At 34.0% G+C, this 1,554-nt stretch overlaps 1 protein-coding gene across 1 annotated transcript; it reads left to right on the top strand.

The window, feature by feature from the left end:
• Positions 1-326: 326 nt before the first annotated feature.
• Positions 327-1,252, top strand: LOC131182892 (uncharacterized). The gene is made up of 2 exons (XM_058152250.1): positions 327-368; positions 590-1,252. Exons 1-2 carry the CDS (start codon positions 327-329, stop codon positions 1,250-1,252), a joined length of 705 nt encoding a protein of 234 aa, XP_058008233.1.
• The last annotated feature ends 302 nt before the right edge of the window (positions 1,253-1,554 follow it).

Below are 1,554 nucleotides of genomic sequence, written 5' to 3'. Positions count from 1 at the left end.
GTTCTAATCTAACAATTTTCATGCTTCCACTCCTTCACATAGTGCCTTAAAGAGGTTAGTGCTCAAACTCCTCTTTTAAGCTAAGGTTTAAATGAATCAATTTGTTAATTCACAATCTTGAATGGCAAACATAGATCCTAATACATATTAAAAGTGTTTTAATATGCAATTGAGCATTGAAATTAATTAGGCACATAAGAGATGTGGCATGATGCATGAAACCCTAGAAGAAAATTTTTAAATTCAATGCTTTAATGAACTAATCACCATGCTTCTGCTCTTACAGGAAGAGTAGGAAATTGAAGTAAAGTTGAAAGAAAAGAAAGATGAGTGTGAGAGTGAATCCACTTCAACTAAAGCTAAAGCTAGTAAGGAAACAAATGAAGAGAAAGAAGATACAAAGGAAATAGAAGAGAAATATGTGCCTCCTACATCGTACAAGCCATCATTACTCTTTAATTAGAGGTTTCAGAAAGCAAAAGTAGATAAGCAGTTTGGGAAATTCCTTGAAGTTTTGAAGAAGTCGGTAATCAACATTCCATTCACAAATGTCATTTCTCAAATTCCTTCTTATGCTAAGTTTTTAAAGGAGATTATATCAAATAAAAGAAGGTTGGAAGATTATGAAACTGTTGCATTTACTGAGGAGTGCAGTGCTATATTGCAGAGCAAGCTCCCACCTAAGCTGAAAGATCCTGGAAGTTTTTCTAAACCATGTCACATTGGAAAAACAAGTATTAAGAGAGCATTATGTGACTTGGGGGCTAGTGTCAACTTGATGCCATTTTCCATATGTGAGAAGTTGAAGGTTGGACATCTAAAGCCGATAACTATTTCTTTGCAGTTAGCTGACAGATCTATAAAGTATGCAGTTGGGATTTTAGAGAATGTGCCATTAAAAGTTGGGAAGTTTTTCATTCCAGTGGATTTTGTTATACTAGAGATGGAGGAGGATGTAAGAATGCCCATTATACTTGGAAGGCCATTTTTAGCCACTGCAGGAGCTAATATAGATGTAAAGAAGGGGAAATTGAAGTTGACAATGGAGGAAGAGGAAATAAAGTTTAATTTATTCCAACATTCCAAGGAACCAACTATGATGAATTCTTGTTGTAGGGTAAATGTTATAGAGTATGATGCTAAAATTGAAGTTACTAAACTAGAGGAAAATCAAACTATTCCAATGCAATGTAATCAGCATAAAGTGCGAAAGAAAAAGTCAACATTTTCACATATAATGGGAAAAAGTTGAAGTACAAATTCATTTTAGCACCTATTGTAAAAGGAGGCAACATTTTCCAATTCCAACCACCGTGAGCTTTGGAAAAAAGGGTCAAGCTAAAGACTTAAAACAAACGCTTCTTGGGAGGCAACCCAAGTGTATCCTTTTATAGTTTATTAATTTTTCATTTCATTTCATTTTAGTTTTTACACTCATTAAACTCAAGGGTGACATTTGTTTACCTTTTGTAGGTCATTCATGAAGATTTGGCAAATTGAAACTTGTAGCAAAAAGGGAAAGAATTTAGAGGAAGCAAGAATAAAGCAAATTTC

This window comes from Hevea brasiliensis, chromosome 9, assembly GCF_030052815.1.
Source record: "Hevea brasiliensis isolate MT/VB/25A 57/8 chromosome 9, ASM3005281v1, whole genome shotgun sequence".
Classification (NCBI taxonomy): domain Eukaryota; kingdom Viridiplantae; phylum Streptophyta; class Magnoliopsida; order Malpighiales; family Euphorbiaceae; genus Hevea; species Hevea brasiliensis.
This window is presented reverse-complemented; position numbering and strand designations above follow the sequence as displayed.

Coding starts and splice junctions, on each gene's coding strand:
- LOC131182892 (XM_058152250.1), top strand. CDS start 327: ATGAGTGTGAGAGTGAATCCACTTCAACTAAAGCTAAAGCTA. Junction 369..589: donor TTCAACTAAAGCTAAAGCTA/GTAAGGAAACAA, acceptor AAGTTTTTAAAG/GAGATTATATCAAATAAAAG.